Below are 15,524 nucleotides of genomic sequence, written 5' to 3'. Positions count from 1 at the left end.
GCCCAGGGAGGTGGTGAAGTCACCTGGGGGTGTTCAAGGAAAGGTTGGACGTGGTGCTTAGGGACATGGTTTATTGGGTGACATTGGTGGTGTTATAAATGAAGTCTCAACTCAATCTGAATTTAGTAATATTTATAAAAGACGAGTAGACAGCGCTGGGTACGTGGGGAGTCTATGCTCTACCAACATGCACACATAAACATCGAACCTTCTAAATATACAGAACATTGCTTTTACATACTAAACCCGAGTACGCCTATACATATGTACAATCAGAAAAGGTAACAAACAATCCTTTAAGTCTATTACTATTAATGTCCATGACTGGGGGAGCACAGTTGGAGTTGGTAATCCTGATTGAAGTGCTCCCATATCTTCCATGACTTATAACAGTCTCCATTTCCCATTCCTTTTTCTTGATTACAAACACCAGAGAATTCCAGGGCTAGTCGTGGGAACAATATGTCTCGCTCTAAGTTGTCAAGCAACTCGGCCTTTGGGCCTTATGTATCCTATTCTTCCCAGATTGAAGAAAAACATATCCATCTCCTTTTCAAGGCCAATAGGCCTGGGTCAAAAGGCACGTCCAGGTCATCTGTAGCAGCGGAGGGGCCGTTGGCGTAGCAGTTGGATCAGTAAACGAGCCCACAGCTCCCTCAGTGTCTGTCAAACCACATGTTTCTGACTGCGGTCCCACATGGACTTTCTGAAGAAGCTTCTTTGAGCGGTTTGCTGAGTTTGGCCGAACCTGTCTCCATGAGGCCATCAATGTCCCTGTTCTTGTCCTGATCGCTGTTCTGCTAGCCTGTTCTTTTTCATTCCTTTTTTCTACTTCTTTATTGATGACATAACTTCACTATATCATGTTGCCTTTTTTATTTTGAGGACAGGCTCCCCTCTTACACCTTTCTCCCCACAGCAGTCCTTTTCAAAAACAACTTTTAAATGGTCAAACAACTTTGCCCAGCAACAGCAAACACCCAGAAACTTCAGTGCCTTAATGGCTGGAGAACAAGCAACCCGAGACTGCGTGGAGTCTCCTGAATCACCCTTCTTTGTTCCCTCTAAACTCTTTTACATTCCTGATGGCCTCATCGTTAAGAGTCTAATGTTATCGTTAACCACGGGGGTTGCCCGCCCCCATGGCCACACTCCCACATCTCCCCCTTCTTTATTAATATCAACCATCTCCTTGACACAAATTATTACTCCAAATATCACAGTGGTAGGGGAATGGGTGGACCAAATGGTCTTGGAAGTGGTCTGAATTCTTTTGTTGACCTGTGTGGTGCCAGGAGCTGGACTCGATGATCCTTGTGGGTCCCTTCCAACTCGGGATATTCTGTGATTCTGTGTGTTTTATGACTTTAATGATTCTGTGATTCTATGATCTTTCAGCAGGGCAGCAGGGCTGGCGGCTGACCCAAGTTTCTGCTCTGGCCGCAGCCAGCATCCTTCCCACAGCATTACTGCTCATGTCCTCTGCAGCAAAGGCTGGAAGAAAATCCCTATTGCAGGTGCACAGCTTCCCTTTCCCTGCGATGTGTATTTATATATATGTGTGTGTGTGTGTGTGTTTTTGTTTGTTTTGTGGGAAGGATCCTCCCAGCTGTACATCAATAACAACAATCGCCACTGACTGCCTGGCTCTGCTGTAGGCAAGGCACAAGGTTTAAAGATAAACCCGCTTTGCCCTGAGGCGCAGCACCTGAGGCCGTTCCCGCCTCACCACCACACACCAACCCCCCAGACCCCCAAAATGGCGGCTCCCGCGCGCGGGACGGAGGGGGCGGAGCCTCCGGGGGAGGGGTGGGCGGGGCGCGCGGCCGCCGTCTTGGCGCGCGCGGGCGCTGTTGGCGCGCTGTCGGCGGGCAGCGCTTCCCGGCCGGCCATGTCGCGACAGAGCACCCTGCTCAGCTTCTTCCCCAGGGCGCGGGCGGCGGCGCCGCCACCGGCAGCGACACCGGCAGCGGGCGGCGTGGAGACGCGGCGCCGGGCTGCACGGGAGCAGGAGCAGGAGCAGGGGGGGGATGGCCGCCAGGCCGCCGCCGTCCCCCCGAGCCCCGCGGCCGAGAAGGGGCGGCGGCACGGGGCGGCCGCGGGGTGAGCGGGGGTGAGGTGGGGTGGGGGGCACAGAGGGGCACGGAGGGGCCGAGAAGGGGATGGGAAGGGGCTGGGGGTGCTGCTGGGGCCCGGCCTGCTTGGGGTCAGCGCCGTGGGTGCCGCAGGTGCTGGCTGGGAGGGGTCGGTGCGGGGTCCTGGGGGGAGGAGGTGGGAGCCGCATCAGGGAAGCGAAAGAAAAGGCCAAAATCTGCAAAGGAGGAAAGTGGTGTAAGGAGAAGGCTGAATGCTGCTGTTGTTATGGGCCGTGAGGTGCAGGTGACACCGCTCAGGAGCTTTCCAAGCCCGCCAGGTGCCCAGAAGCAGCGTGCTGCTACCTTCATAAGGGCTGTTCCCAATGCTCATTAACCCCTGCACCTCTTGTCCTTGTAGCCCCTCCTGCGATTATTCGCCCGGTGACTTGGTCTGGGCCAAGATGGAAGGTTACCCGTGGTGGCCGTGCCTCATCTACAACCATCCCACCGAGGGGACCATCCTGCGGGGGAAGGGGAAATCCGCCCGGATCCACGTGCAGTTCTTTGATGACAGCCCCACCAGGGGCTGGGTCAGCGTCAAATACCTGAGGCCATATAAAGGTAAGGGGTGGAAATAAATGCTTTCGAAATGAGGATACGCCCCATGTTTTGGAAGAACATAGTATTCTTCGTAGAAAATGAGTAGCAAAACCAAGATTAGGCATGTTCTGCACTTTGCAAGTGTAGAGAAAACAGATTTTTTTGGGTTTCAGGTGTGTTTATGGTTATACCATTCTTTAAATATAAAACACTCTGCCCTCTTGTTTGTTGGATGACAATGCAAACTTGAAGTTTGCTTAGGTCATAGAGTTTTTTTTTCTTTCTTATGCCATGCATATAAAGAATATCAAAGATAAATCCCTGAAGTCCTGAAATATGTTAGGACTGTCAAACCTAAATTTTAAGCAGAGATTTGGGAATTGCAGCTTGATCAGAATGAAAAGATCAGGCACAAGATGTAGGTCAGGTGGCTAAAATTATTTCTTTTTTGATGTTATTTCTTGTAAGCCTTGAAATGCAGCTTTGTTAAAATGTTAACTTGAGAATTCAGTGTTAGGGTGGTGCTAGTAGCTGCAGAGCAAGATTGGCACTTGTCATCTTGAAGAAATGACTTAGCCAACTGATGTAAAAATCATACGTAATAAAAATTAAATCGGAATTTTGCATAATAAACCTGTTCTTAGTAATTACAATTGTTATATAACGATTTATAACGTTACTGTGGCTCAAAACTGTAAGTCATTTGCTGTAAACGGTCATACCGCGATTCTGTAAATTGTCATTGTGTAAGCCAAACAAGTACTTCGGGTGTAATATGGTATTTTTGGTAGACTGTAGGAGTTGATTATTTCACCAATGAAACAACTTTGATTTCAAAAGGTTCTTTTTTTTTTTTTTTTTTTTTTTTTTAAAAGCCAATTCCATCTTGTGTGATCATGTAGTCATCTTTTGTTTACACTGAAGTGTATTGCAATTAAGCCAAAATAATTTTTAAATTAAAATGGTACTGTTATTACTGTAGGCATCTGAAGGTATTCTACAAGAATCAAGTATATTCTTAACAGCTTATAGATACGCTTAAAAGCAAATACAGGTGAGGAAAACTGAGCTGTTTATCAACAGAAGAATAAGATGTATGAAAGATGCCCAAGCACAGAGATGCTGGCGTGCCTACAAGAAAGGTGACTAATACAGAACAGAGTAAGATATTTAAAATGCATGCTTTGCTTTTAAATTGAGATTAAAAAGCTCCATTTTAAACTAAGTAAGTGTGCTGGAGTCTTCTTGGTTAAGAAAGTGGAAAGATTTCTTATTGTTTTTATTGCTTGCGACTGTGAATAAATTTAGATACCACAGGGCTAGGCTTTTTAACAGTTGGGCTTGCAAGAAATAGTGTTTTATGTACAGATTGGTTAAATGAATATGAGGGTGTTGCAGACTTCAGTGTGCAGTTAAATTATATGATGAGATCTGCTCCTGTCACTGTTCAGTTGTCATTATTGATGCAAAATATTTTTAGGTTTTCTCACTGCATTTGCAAAAGAAAAAATTGAGATCCAGTTTGTGTGTTGCATGTATGTTGTAGAAGGATCTGCTTTTAACTCCATCCTTAGCTACTGTGAGCTCAAATATATTAATGTGAGGAAGAAATCTGTTTGGCTTATATTTGAGATAACAGTGGACAAAAGGCAGTGTATTTGTACAAGTGCAGCTAACTTGGAGCTGAATCTTCAGTTTATAGCAGCCTTTGAAGTGATTCACAAGAACAGGTACAAAGACCTCTTGAAGCAGATACTATTGTCTCATGTTGACAGCTAAACTTACAAAGCAGAAAAAAAAATACTCTTCCCCATCTATAGCATACTTTTCTCTTCTTTCTATCCCCAAGCTTAATGTACATAGTACATTATAAATACAGTTTACTTCTTGAGCATGGCGTTAAGATGAATCCCAGCTTCTCTGGGATTCCTTTCTAAAAACCAGTCTAGGTTGGCTGCCTTTGTTTTTGTTTTTGTTTATAGGTAGTTGTGTCCTACAAAAGAAGAGGAACCGTGGTGCTAAAGGGATGTGAGAGAAAGAGAATATATATGTTATAATGTATACCTAATATGTATTATAGTGTATGTTTTATATGTATAATGGTTTGAATATATTTAAAAGTGAAGGATGGACTGGTTAAATGCTAGACCAACTTCAGTGCCTGACATGTTGCTGTTTTGTAGGTTCATCAGATGGGGAGACACAGAAGGGAGGTATGTTTTATAGCACAAAACCCGAAATTAAAAAAGCCATGGAGCTGGCCGACAGCGCAATGAGTAAAGATAAAACTAAGCGACTTGAGCTGGCAGTATGCAGCGAGCCTTCGGACACTGAAGAGGAGGAGGAGGAGGAAATGGAGGTAAATTATTTCTTACTTGCTGTTGTTTTTAGAAATATACTTTATCTTAGAAACTGTCTCTTGGAGCTAAGCAAGGAATATCCTACTATTTTGTAGTTCAGTTACCACTATGTGCTCTTTAATTATGCATGCATATGTACCCCATTGTCTTTTTTGCACTGCCTCTTGCTGTTAGGTTATATGCTGGTGTCTCACCTTTTCTAGTAGGAAAGAAAAGTCTAGTATTTCTTTAGTTTTCCCTAACCTCAGATAAGTTACATAATTTTAAAGTATATCATCTGTGCTCATTGATCTCTCCCAAGTTAGCCTAGGTTACCTACCCACTTTCTGACTCAAAATACTTTTCATCTGCTGCATCTCTATTTGTATTCTCTGCTCTTGATGTTCCAAGTTCCCATAAATTCAATCAAATTCTCATTTGCCATAATGCAGGAATTCATAGCTTTTTGAGTGCTTATTTTAAGGCATTAAATTGGATTTTGGAGCCTGTGGAGCTGCACCAAAGTGCAAATTCTTACACTGTTAATGCCAGTTTGTTAGTGGGGCAGCTAAAAGGAGATCTTTTATTGTGTTGTGTTCACATTCTTTTGTGAATAATCCAAATACTATTTGAGTACTGCCACGTGCATTGGAACAGACTTCTTTGGAAAGGGATGGTATGACGAAAGAGCCGATGTGGTAGTGGTTTTCCTTACCTCCTCTGCCAACATGACCTGTTTATTCTTTCTACCAATAATACTTCTGACACAGGTCAGGTCAGTAGGAACAAAATCACACCACCGTTAGCTGATGGTGATGTTTCTTTGTGCTAAATTTCATATACCATACACCTCTTATCCCGTTAGAATGGCTTCTTAATCAGGATCACTAATGTGATGTTATGAAGCAGTAGGGAATACAAAGAAGAGTAACTATGCCACAGGCAGCCAGCTGTTCATTATCCAGAGGGGAAAAAAAAGTCTGTGAGTGTAAACTGAATTGGCTATGACTCCCCTGTCTTCTGCTTCAAGCGTCATAGCTACTGCATTATCCCGCATTTCTAAGCTTCTTTTTGCAGCTATGATATTTTATTTTGTAGCCAGCATTTTTAATAGGCTAAATAATTTATTTTACAGCAATCGAGTGAAAGTGCATCAGGTGACAGCGATGACCCGAACAGTGAGGAGGATGTGAAGGGCAACAAGCGGTTAAAGAGCAAGGGAAGTGCCACAAAAGCCAAAAGAAGAAGAGTGTTGGATTCTGACAGTGATCATGACGGTTCTGATGTGGAGTTCAAGCCTGATGTGAAAGAAGCAGCAAGCAGCGAGGAAGCTAGCAGCGGGGTGGATGAAAATGAATCTACTGACGCAGAGACAGATGAAGAGAGCATTGCGGAAAGTCCCATAAAAGTCTCCTCTAAACGAAAGAGAAGAGACGTGAACAAGCCTTCTAAAAGGAGCAGCTTAGAAAATGGGCGCCCTGAAGCACCCAAGAGAGCAGCAACAGTTTCCTTGGAGGCCAAGTCTAAGCTGACATCGTTTGCAGCACCTGATAACTTTGAGTCTCAAGCAAATGCTTGCAGTGGAGGAACTGCTGGCTTTGCAGCATGGGAACATGAGAAACTTGACTGGCTTCAGGAAGGGAAGAAGAAAGATGCACACAGGAGGCGACAGAATGACCCTGATTATGACCCATGTACTCTGTATGTTCCTGAAGACTATCTCAACAAATGTACCCCAGGGATGCGGAGATGGTGGCAGTTGAAAAGTCAAAACTTTGATGCAGTGATTTTCTACAAAGTTGGGAAGTTCTATGAGCTGTATCACATGGATGCAGTCACTGGTGTGAATGAGTTGGGCCTGATATTTATGAAAGGCTCTTGGGCTCATTCGGGTTTTCCAGAAACTGCGTTTGGCAGGTTCTCTGACGTTCTAGTGCAGAAGGGCTACAAGATAGCCCGTGTTGAGCAAACAGAAACTCCTGAAATGATGGAAGCGCGCTACAAGTCAATGGCCCACCCAACAAGGTTTGACAAGGTCGTGCGTCGAGAAATCTGCAGAATCATTACCAAAGGCACTCAGACCTACAGCATTCTGGATTGTGATCCGTCGGAGAACCATAACAAATACCTGCTGTGTGTTAAGGAGAAAGAAGACTCCTCCGGACAGCGTGTTTATGGGGTCTGCTTTGTTGACACATCAGTTGGAAAGTTTTACGTAGGCCAGTTCTCAGATGACCGGCACTGTTCGAGGTTTAGGACTTTAGTAGCGCATTACACTCCCGTGCAGGTACTGTTTGAGAAGGGGAACCTGTCTGTGGACACACAGAAAATACTGAAAGGCTCACTTGTGTGTTGCATTCAGGAAGGGCTGCTCCCTGGCTCCCAGTTCTGGAACGCATCTAAAACACTAAAAGTTCTTCTTGAAGAAGAGTATTTCAAGGAGAAACAGAACTCTGAAAATGGGTGTTCTCTGCCCTCCGTGATCAAGTCTATGACTTCAGAGACTGACTCTCTGGGATTAACTCCTGGTGAAAACAGTGAATTAGCTTTGTCAGCTCTTGGGGGGTGTGTCTTCTATCTGAAAAAATGTCTGATTGATCAGGAGCTGCTATCGCTGGCAAACTTTGAGGAGTACATCCCTGTGGATATCGATACCGCAAAAACTGTGAGTTCCAGTAGCTTCTTTGCCAAAACTGACCGGCGGATGGTGCTGGATGGAGTCACCCTAATGAACTTGGAAGTTCTGCGGAATGGAACCAACGGAACCACAGAAGGAACTCTGCTGGAAAGGATCGATTCCTGCTGTACGCCCTTTGGGAAGCGGCTGCTGAAACAGTGGCTGTGTGCTCCGCTCTGTAACCCCAAATCCATCAATGATCGTTTAGATGCTGTGGAGGACCTTCTGGCAGTGCCAGATAAAATGTCTGAAGTTAGCGAGCACCTGAAGAAACTTCCTGACCTGGAAAGGCTGCTCAGCAAAATTCACAGTATTGGATCACCGCTGAAAAGTCAGAACCATCCTGACAGCAGGGCCATCTTTTATGAAGAAATCAAATACAGCAAGAAAAAAATTGCTGACTTTTTGTCTGCGCTTGAAGGGTTTAAAGTAATGAATGAAATTGTCGATGTCATGGAAGAAATTGCTGCTGACTTCAAATCTAAAGTACTTAAGCAGTTAGTCACCCGCAAAGCCAAAAATCCAGATGGACGCTTCCCAGACTTGAGTGCGGAGCTTAAAAGGTGGGATACTGCTTTTGATCACAACCAGGCTCGAAAGACAGGAGTGATCACTCCAAAGGCTGGCTTTGACCCCGATTATGACAAAGCACTGCAGGATATTAAAGCTGTTGAGGAAGATCTCCACGTATACCTAGATAAGCAGCGCAAGCTGCTTGGCTTCAAATCTGTGCTGTACTGGGGGGCCGGCAAAAATCGGTACCAGATGGAAATACCAGAAAGCATGATATCACGTAATCTACCTGAAGAATATGAGCTGAAGTCAACCAGGAAGGGGTATAAACGTTACTGGACCAAAGAGATTGAGAAGATGCTGGCTGCCATGGTGAACGCCGAGGAGCGGAGAGATGCGGCGCTGAAGGACTGCATGAGGCGCCTCTTCTACAACTTCGATAAAAACAGCAAGGACTGGCAGGCAGCTGTGGAGTGCATCGCCGTGTTAGGTAAGAGGCTTTTTTTTTAGTTTTATCATAGAGCAAAAATAATCTTTCATAGTAACTGATGAAATCTGACCAGGATAAGCAAAAAAAAGGCCCGCAGCCAGCCCTTGATTCGGTTTAAAAGCTGTGGTGGTGATAACAGCATTAACAGGTAACAGTTACAGCTCGCTTCCTTCCTGTCAGTAAAGGCAGAACAGCTGGGTTTCTGGGTCTTGCCATGTGCAAGCTCTTTCTTCATTCCTGTTGTGTGATTGTAGGTGTGCATTTCTCACAGCTCGGTGTGGCGTTATTGGTCTCACACTGCAACTAGGACTCTCATGGATCGATGAGTACCTTCCTATTAAATGAAGACAGTGCAGATGGAGGTACAAAAACCTAGCCTGATGGTCACTGTTCAAGCAGACTGCCTTATTAGCAGACTTGAAAGATAAAATAAAAGGTGATGGTTTTCAGTACCTTGACAAAGGTAGCCTAATAGGAAGACTTCCCCAAACTTTCCTTAAAGTCTGGGGTGGAACAGTCTCCTGTATCGTCTTCTTAGAGAAGAGAATTCTCTTCTCAGCCCTAAGATGTCTCCAGGGGAAAATGAAAAGCATCTCAGATGCCGCTGCAGCAGAAAAGGGAGGACAGGCAGACTGTGAGGACAGCTGTCTAGGAACCAGTTCTGAGTGGGTTGGGAGAGCTGGGAAACAGTCAATTAGCTACACAATAGCACTAGCACCAGTACTGAAAAGTCAAAGGAGACTGAGCTTTCAGGCTCATCTGTTTAAAAGTTGTAATGTGTGTAAAGAAAGTCTCTAAAAATCACATAACATGGTGTTACTTTGAAGGCAGCCAGTGTTTGGAACCTTAGAGTTAGGCTAATTGAGGGGGATTGTGTTGCTTTCTGCTAGGCCATCAGAATTTTAATCTTTATTGATTCTTTAATGATTAATCTTTAATTGATTCTGACAAGTTTTAAGCAGTATTATGGTTCTTAACTTACTGTCATGGAAGTTGGTTTCCTCCTCACGTACCTTGTTCCAAATCAAAAAACAATTCTATAATAATAAAATAATATTTATACACGTATATAAAAAATAAGCTAAGTGAAATGATTCAAATGTTAAAGACTTTAAAAACTAGAGGGGGTATTTTTAATCTGACATCAGCAGAAATCTTGAAGGAGTGAGGAAAGACCTTGTGAATATCCCACCTTTTAATCGCTCTTCAGGAGCACTTCCAGGGTGTTGCCTTTAACAGGAAAACAGGAAAAAATGTTTCCAAAAATGCTGTTCAATGAGTAAATGCACTCCAGTGAATGGATAAAGAAAGATAAAGCATGACTTACTGGAATTTCTCTTAATCTTATAGATGTCTTGATGTCCCTTGCTAACTACAGTCAAGATGGTGATGGACCTTTGTGCCGACCTGTAATTCTACTGCCTGTGGATAGCGCTCCTCCCTTCCTGGAACTTAAAAATTCACGCCATCCATGCATTACAAAAACCTTCTTTGGGGACGATTTTATTCCTAATGACATCATGATAGGCAGCAAAGATGAAGACAGTGGTAGCGAAGCTTCCTGTGTATTAGTAACTGGCCCAAATATGGGTGGCAAATCGACACTCATGAGACAGGTGATTGTCCGTCTACATAAAATTGAATGTTCCAGAGTACCTGTGCGTTTTGCATGAAGGAATTACTTGATTTACTTGTTCATAAAAGCCAAAGGAGGTCCCAAGGGTGGTCTGCAGGACTTGCAGTACAATGCAGCAATTACACTCTACAGACAAAGTATAATTCTGGTTGAAAATGCCCATGCTTAGGTTGTAGATTTGCTAGTTATACTGACTTTATAACTCTTGTGAGAGAGAGCTGGAAAAAGTGAAAGCATCTTTTATTGCTTTCAGGTGGTATTATCCAGGACTTGGCATCATCTGGCAAAAGATACTTCAAATTGAACAAAATTAAAATAGAGGTCATAGGCAACTGGGAAAGCAGCAGGGAGTTTGCTTTATAAACACCAGTTACTGTGATAATTTACAGTTTGAAGGCTTTCAGAGTAGTTTTGTCCTAGTTGAGATGATGATGCTATAATCTGCAGGTTTTAAAGCAGTAGCAAGTCTTGTGTGTCCTAGTGTTTGTTTCGGGGGAAACATGGTTTCATTCCTTGTTCTCTATGTGGAACTGAAACTCCAGACTTAACAAACATTAAACCATTTTAATTTTTATTTTGCAGGCTGGTCTCCTGGTTATAATGGCTCAGCTGGGATGCTACGTACCTGCTGAAGTCTGCAGGCTTACACCAATTGACAGAGTATTTACAAGACTTGGTGCCTCAGACAGAATTATGTCAGGTGAGTTTCTGCAATCCAGCTGTTCAAGGGATTTTACCACAGGATGAGTTTCCTACTAAATTTGGACACTCTCTTTGTGCTTTGAGTGGGTGGCAGGTTGGAAGGGGACAGTGTCTCATGTTTCCATGGAGAGCTGGGTGACTAATTCTGTGTCTCCCATTGTTCAATTCTAGGAATGCTTGATTTGGTTGTTAAGCTTGTTCTCCATTATTTTTGACAGACATTAACAATCATTTGTTATAGGCTTTAATATTAAAAAGCCTACCAAATCTGAGGAATATCTTTTGGGATGTTATACAGTTGATTAATATTCTGCTTACACAGGCATCTTTTTCTAAATGCTCTGCAATAGGGAAGTGTTGTTAGGGTATCTGCAGTAGTAGGGTTGTTCTGCTATCTTCCCTCAAGGACTAGAGGTCCCTTGTTTCAATCAGGATGTGTTCATTAATGCTGAAATCCAATTTCTTCAGATGATGGAGACAGGCAGGCTTCCTTTTTGGAAGCGGTAATTGTCAGTTCTTAGAATATTTAAATTCTTGGATGGAGAGGTGGATAGAAGTCGGGGTTGACACAACTGGAAAGGGAAGTCTACCTGGTGTGGTATGCCAAATGTCATGTGGCTTGAAAAATATTTATTTTTATCAGGTAGTATCTGTGGTATCACAATTCATTTAAGGTTTTTTTCTGTGAGCTTTGTGCTGTAAGATGTGGGTCAGTGAATATGAGAGTATTTAAATTGTTTCAAAAACTTAAGCCCATGTGTTGTTGCACATCAGAAACTTAGAAACGGATCATTCCATGTGAGTTCTTGATGTAAAAAAAAATTAAAAAAAATCACACATACATCAGGCCTGTGTCTTGTGCATTTAAGAAGGAGCAAAAGAATCTTGCCTTGTTTCCTTTGTGGCCCTTTTTCATATAGCTAATATATCTGACCACTGCTGTTAATACTGGACAGATGAGGTGTGCCTGTGTTGTTTAGCAACCAAAACCTACTTTTTTTCCCAAGCAAATGGATACCCATCATTTTCATGCTAGAAAACAATGCTATATGTTTTTGTTAATGTTTAGTTTGCTAAGTTTCGTTTTAGCTTGACTAAGATACCAGTGCAGATTCCATGAGGTTTTAGCTGTGTTTTTCATCTCTTTGATGACTTGTATCTTTTTTGTTATTGTTTCTTTTAAAGGTGAAAGTACCTTCTTTGTTGAACTAAGCGAGACTTCAAGCATTCTCCAGCATGCAACAGAGCACTCCCTTGTTCTTGTGGATGAACTCGGTATTTAGTCTGTTTTGTAATAGAAATTGTCTAAAATGCAAAGACCAGCTGTGAGGCTGTTGGGCTAAATCAGAACTCAAGTACATAGTTTTATCATAATGCTAATAATTTTTAACTAGTCAATATCTATGTAACTGGATAAAAACATGAATTTCTTGGGTGCCCTGGGCATTAACACAACAAACACCTTTTATTTCCCAATCCCTATTAACCTATTTCTAGTTGAGTTTTCCTGCATGCCTTTGCATGATTACTTGCAGAAAACCTTGAGCAAGTCAGTGTCATGTTTCAGAGCAGAAATGTCTCTTCCTGCAGTGCAGAAGAGATTGAAATTGTTATGGAGCATATACGCCAGTGAGCTCACCATGCCCGTGCCTCTCATTCCTCACTGCTGTTTTGGTTTTCTCCCCTCCATGCTGTTTGCCATGGACCAGTTTGTAATGTTTGTCAATGAAAACTTAGAACTTTCTTTAGAATGTTATCTTTGCTTTTATTGCTCAGTCTTAATGCTTAATGGGGGTGTCTTCTGTAGCAGGTAAACTGCCACTTCTGTTCCTGAGTATACCAAAGCTTTTCAATTTCATCTCCAGGTAGAGGCACGGCTACTTTTGATGGAACAGCTATAGCAAGTGCAGTTGTTAGAGAACTCGCAGAGAAAATCAGGTGTCGAACCCTGTTCTCCACACACTACCACTCCCTAGTAGAGGATTATTCACAGAACGTTGCTGTGCGGCTTGGTCACATGGTAAGTACAATAAACTGTGATACACAAATCTTCCTCGTGGCTGGCGGATCTTACGCTGTTCATGATTTTCTACAGTCAGCTGCTCAGAGTCACAGAGGTGTCCTGAGAACAGGTAGTGATGTTTCATGCATTTATTAGTCTTGTAAGTATTACATACACTAACTTGTGGTAACAAAATCTTTCTAGGCATGTATGGTTGAAAATGAGAGTGAAGATCCAAGCCAGGAAACTATTACATTCCTGTATAAATTCATCGAAGGAGCGTGTCCAAAAAGCTATGGCTTCAATGCAGCAAGACTTGCTGATATTCCAGAGGAAGTTATTCAGAAGGGGCACAGAAAAGCAAAAGAGTTTGAAAAAACAATGATATCACTGAGACTGTTTAGGTAAGGCCTTGGTTCTCCATTTCTAAGTTACACATTGCTTACTAGGCAGACATCTTAAAATTTGGGCAGCTGCTTCTGCTTTGCTTACAATTTCAGTCTTTCAGCAGAGGGGGAAGGAAAAACTATATGAATGTCAAAGGTACTTCACAAGCATTGAGGGAGGGATGTAAGAAACCCTGGCTGGGACATAGCCGATATGATGAGTAATGCAGTATTTTGAGGCTGGGTCATGTGCTAGTCTGCAGGGCTAAGAGCTTGATTTGCATAGGTGCTAGGCTGGATGTGACCTGAGTCGAACTGAGGGAATGCATGAATAAGTCCTTGCTGACAGCTGCTGGCTGGGTACTGGGGGAAATCAGTTGTGCAGGAACCATGGTTGCAGCGCCTCTGCAATAAGGCACTGAAGGCTGACAGCAGCCTTTATACCACAGGGGGAAAAAAAAAAGTCATGTGTCTTCTAAAGCTGTGCAAGTAAGAGGAAGCTTATATTCTTGCCCCTTGGTGGGGTGGCCGTGTTCAGTAACAAGGACTTTATTTTCTTTAGGTATCTGTGCCTGGTGGTAGATGATGCAACAAGTGATGCAAATGCAGTTCAGAAACTTATCACTATGATCAATCAGCTTTAAGAACAAAAATGCTTTTGTACTGGCAGTTTCTCAAAAAGGTGGTATCAGACAACGTTATGATCTAATAAACTTTATTTTTTAAAAATGACCATTTTTCCATTGTCTTTCCTAGGAAATTAAACCCTTTAATTCTTACCTACCCTCTACATAATGGTTATTGAGTACTCCACAATATATTAAGTCTAGATGTTATGGTACATGCATACACTTTCAGGCTGTTGATTACCCACTGTCACCAATACACATAAATGGAAAAAAGCTATGAAACGGTATAGGGCTGTATATATACTTGTCTCAGCTTCATTAGAGCAGGAAATTGCTGTGATTTCCAGCCGGTTATGTAAAGTAATGTCCAGACTGTTCAAAAAAAACTATGAACAGAGTAAAATACAAGACTGTTTTGAGGAGACTTTCTACTGTGTACTTTAAAACATAGTAAAATTTCACTCACAAAACTTAGTTACATGGGTACTTTGTTTTATAGTGCATTATATTCTAGGAAGTCTCATTAAAACACTCGCTTTTTTGTTAGGGTGGTTTGAGTACAGACTATTGCTGGGGCAGGGAAGGAGATTATTCTAACTTCAGAGGACACCAGAAAAATTGCTGGATATAATTTAAGATTAGTGTTTTCTCTTTCATAGAAAGAACGTACATACTGGGACATGAGTACAGTTACAGCAAGTCTAGGTGTGCTAACAAAACAGGACACATTCAAGTACAATAAGATTTTTTTTGCTTGAAATTAGAAACAAACTACATGAGATTAAAGCATTAAAATCATATTTCTCAATCTGAATAAATGTTAAAAAAAAATCAAAAGAAATGCAGAAGTGCTAGCTCACATTTTTTTTACCATGTTACAAAAGCAATTGGTACCCATGTCCATAAAGGCAGCAACAAAGAATGCTGCTTGTCTACAGAATAGTACTACTGCAAATTGGACTGCGTTTCAATGCTACTTGTAAAAACACCAGCTTTCAGAAGTTGGTATCTGTACAAAATTGCAGCTTATTTTTCTTCACTTCTGTCCCTTCAAAGTCTTTGTTTACACAGTAATGCTAAAACGCCCAGTTCTGTTATCCTGAGTCAACATATTGCCACTTTCTTTTTTGGTAGGTTGAGCTCCATAGTGTCAACACCTCACACATCCGCTTTAATACAGTCTCTTTCTGCAGAAATGGGCAAGTATAACTTCCTCCAAAAAAAAGTTTTAACAGTTATGATATTAGAATGGCAGGACTTTCTTTCTGAAAGGAATTCAGTTGTGCTGCAATGTATTAGATTCTATAGGTGGAGCAGAGTCATATAGTGTATCTGTGTCATGAGTAGGCTCTCCAGCAAGCGTACAGGGATTAGACAGTGTTCCAGCACCACAGTCACAGAAAAACCTACAAAGAAATAGAACTCTTTAGTTTTCCTGTTCACTTGCATTGCCAACATTGCTTTACGTACTTTTT

General features: G+C 42.4%; 2 protein-coding genes across 5 annotated transcripts in view; one reads left to right on the top strand and one right to left on the bottom strand.

Moving 5' to 3' along the window:
* The first annotated feature begins 1,806 nt into the window (after window positions 1-1,806).
* MSH6 (mutS homolog 6) lies at window positions 1,807-14,152 on the top strand. Its single transcript, XM_038176026.2, has 10 exons — window positions 1,807-2,103; window positions 2,494-2,696; window positions 4,859-5,034; window positions 6,150-8,694; window positions 10,045-10,310; window positions 10,913-11,030; window positions 12,218-12,307; window positions 12,898-13,052; window positions 13,239-13,438; window positions 13,983-14,152. The coding sequence occupies exons 1-10, from the start codon at window positions 1,892-1,894 to the stop codon at window positions 14,062-14,064; spliced, it is 4,047 nt and encodes a 1,348-aa protein (XP_038031954.2). The 5' UTR covers window positions 1,807-1,891; the 3' UTR covers window positions 14,065-14,152.
* Window positions 14,119-15,524, bottom strand: part of FBXO11 (F-box protein 11) — a 72,938-nt gene continuing 71,532 nt past the window's right edge. For all 4 annotated transcript variants that reach the window (XM_038176027.2, XM_038176029.2, XM_005012086.6 and 1 more), the window contains exon 23: window positions 14,119-15,455. In XM_038176027.2, coding sequence (XP_038031955.1) covers window positions 15,326-15,455 — 130 coding nt within the window. In that variant the 3' untranslated portion in view covers window positions 14,119-15,325. The remainder of the gene's footprint in view (window positions 15,456-15,524) is intronic.

Source organism: Anas platyrhynchos, chromosome 3 (genome assembly GCF_047663525.1).
Source record: "Anas platyrhynchos isolate ZD024472 breed Pekin duck chromosome 3, IASCAAS_PekinDuck_T2T, whole genome shotgun sequence".
Taxonomy (NCBI): Eukaryota; Metazoa; Chordata; class Aves; order Anseriformes; family Anatidae; genus Anas; species Anas platyrhynchos.
The sequence above is the reverse complement of the archived record's forward strand: the minus strand, read 5'-3'. Positions and strand labels throughout refer to the sequence as shown.